We start from the raw sequence: 2654 nt of genomic DNA, 5'->3' as shown, positions 1-2654 counted from the left end.
CCGCACTTAACTCCTAGTTCGACAGAGCCATCTGCCCACAGTTCATAGTGTAGGCGCTCAGGTGGTGAGGACGTTTGGTTTGTGTTAGCCGAGTTGAGTTCCATTCTACGCCCCTCAAGAAAGAGCAGGGATTTTCTTCTGCATTTCCACTAAGCAGTAACTTGGTGCGGATGATACTGCTGACGGAGCGGCGACACAGACCCCAATACAAGCAAAGATAATACTTTGTCTCAGCAAGACGCAGCTGGTCCTAGTACTGTGCGATGCCGTGAGTCCACCGCCGCAAGGTTCTCCAAGAGGCGAAATTTGCTGGCGATTGGTTTCCCAAGGCGCTACAGTGTGCTGGACCATGATGCCACGATGAAGTGGTTGGCATCACCAGGGAAGGCAAAGAGTCTCCCAAAGTGCTGAATTTTTGTAACGGTGCTTCGACCCGATGTGCACGCGCATACTCACCGCTTCGGGGATTTGTCCCCGCTGAGGATGGACTGAATTTCAGTTAGCTTTTGTGTCCTTTATAACAATGAGTCATACCTTTAAGAAGAAAAAAAAAATAGAGAGCTTCTTAGGAAACCATCAGGCAAGGAGATGCCTGTCCATTTGTCACTATTCTTCGTGAATATGTTTTCTTCTTGTGCCGTTGCAAGTGTTTTCAAAGGGTAGGAAGTAAAGAATAACTTGCTTCTTTTCTGCCGTCAGACCCACCGCAAACTTCCCTTTCTCATGGCGAAGTCGTGTGGATCGGGGGATCTTAACATCTACCGTTCCGTAAGTCTTGCGGAAAACGGTGCGATTCCATCTCCCTTCTGTTGCCGTGTGTGCTCGCATTGTAGATGAGGGATGCCTGTAAGTTGTTCCCTTTCCTTTCTGTTTCTTTCTTTCTCTCTTTATAGATCCAAGAACACAGCGACTACACAGCGCATATTTTCATTGACAGATCTGTGGAGAATACAGACGCAAGCAGGCAGAACAGTGCCTTCTCGAGCGACGCTCCTCCTCTTGCGCAAGGACATCTGCCTGACGAATCCCAACGGACAGTCGGAGGCTCCACCATCCAGTCCGATAACGTGGATTTGGCAGACGAGCGTAACAGATTGGCGGCAGAGGCGTCAGCACTGGAGAATAAAAAGGCACAATTACATGTACTGAATAGACGGCGACGCTTAGGTGACACCGGATTGAAAACTTGTGCCATTGACAGTATAAAATTCCGCTCCACAGAGGAACTGTGCGGCATGTGCGAGATTCATATTGATGGGAAGGCGCTTGGAGACGGCGACCTGAAGGCTCTCCACACATCTCAAGCGCTTACCCGAATAAATATTTCCAAATGCAGTGGCGTCTGTAATGTGCAGCTGCTGGCTGGCTTGAAGCAACTACAGGAGCTGCACTTGGGAGTTGATGGTGAGATACAGAACATCATCTTACTCAGTGAACTACCAGAGCTGAGAAAGCTATCATTTAGCAGCGCATACTTACATGATAGCGATGTGCGTTGTCTGGGCCTCCTCCAAAAATTGGAGGGACTCTCTCTTCGAAGCTGTTCCCGGGTTACAAGCTGTCAGTGTATCGGTCAACTTCCACTCCTTCGGGTGCTTGATCTGAGCTATACCGGCGTCACCGATGAAGGACTGATGGGCCTCAGTGCGAGTCGCGGCCTTGTGAAGATTGTGCTCCAATTCTGCAGTGACCTCACCGATTTGTCTCCTCTCGCATCCATCGAGACGCTGGAAGAGGTGAATCTTTTTTATTGTCAAGGAGTGAAGATTGTTGGTGCCCTTGGCAGGCTGCCTGTTCTTCGTATCCTTGACTTGGGATACACTGCTATTACAGACGGGGAGTTGCAGGGTCTCTGTGCGAGTCGCAGTCTTGTGAAGATTGTACTCCAATTCTGCAGGCACCTTACAGATGTGTCTCCTCTCGCATCCACTGAGACAGTGGAAGTGGAGCTGCCTGAGTATCGAGTTTTGAAGGCTGTTGGTGTCCTTGCAGGCTCACCACCTTAAATGGCTTGTCTTGTGAGGCAATGTTAAGGAAGAGTAATGGAAGTCATTTGGCACGCGACTGAGAATACTTAGAGGATTGTCATCTTCTGTAAGTCATGCTCTTCTTGCTTTGAAGTGGTTATTGCTTTGTCATTGAGTTGGTGAAAAGCTTCATCCTTTCTGTGGTCGAAATATATCATGGTGATATATTGGGTTTGGGTCATGATCTTGTGGTGCTACCCCTGGTGTTCGCTCTGAGCTCCGGTGCCCGGCCGACGATTCCGCTCTGCGCCGTGTTCTTCTTGTGTGAGGAAAGACACGAAAACTCATATGCGCCGGAAATACAAAAGTAACTTTTTTTGGGGGGTGGGTGGGGGACGATGTTTGGTCGCGAATCTTTTGTGCGTTTCATGGGTGAAAAAAGCTGGAGAGGTAATAAAATTCTCTTTCTTGCTTTTTCAGGTTCTTGCTTGTTGCTTTGGGAGGGTCTCATTGATCGAACGAAAGCCCTCATGCTTTGTTTTTAAAAAGAAAAGAAATAATTATCGCTTGTACTTGGGCGTGGCTTCTCGAAATGGCGTAGGCTGCGCATGGGAAGTAACAATTGAACGTGTAAAAAGGGAAGGTGCTCTTTCATTGGAGTGAATGGTGTAGACTGAGCCATGCGCT

The 2654-nt window shown here is 48.5% G+C and overlaps 1 protein-coding gene across 1 annotated transcript; it reads left to right on the top strand.

The window, feature by feature from the left end:
- Nucleotides 1-1235: 1235 nt before the first annotated feature.
- On the top strand, nt 1236-2006 carry DQ04_16111000 (leucine-rich repeat protein (LRRP); the record flags this gene model as incomplete). The annotated part of the gene is made up of 1 exon (XM_009317424.1): nt 1236-2006. The coding sequence occupies one exon, from the start codon at nt 1236-1238 to the stop codon at nt 2004-2006; it is 771 nt and encodes a 256-aa protein (XP_009315699.1).
- Between the last annotated feature and the right edge of the window lie 648 nt (nt 2007-2654).

This window comes from Trypanosoma grayi, assembly GCF_000691245.1.
Source record: "Trypanosoma grayi strain ANR4 Tgr_1611_V1, whole genome shotgun sequence".
In the NCBI taxonomy this organism is placed as follows: Eukaryota; Euglenozoa; class Kinetoplastea; order Trypanosomatida; family Trypanosomatidae; genus Trypanosoma; species Trypanosoma grayi.
This window is presented reverse-complemented; position numbering and strand designations above follow the sequence as displayed.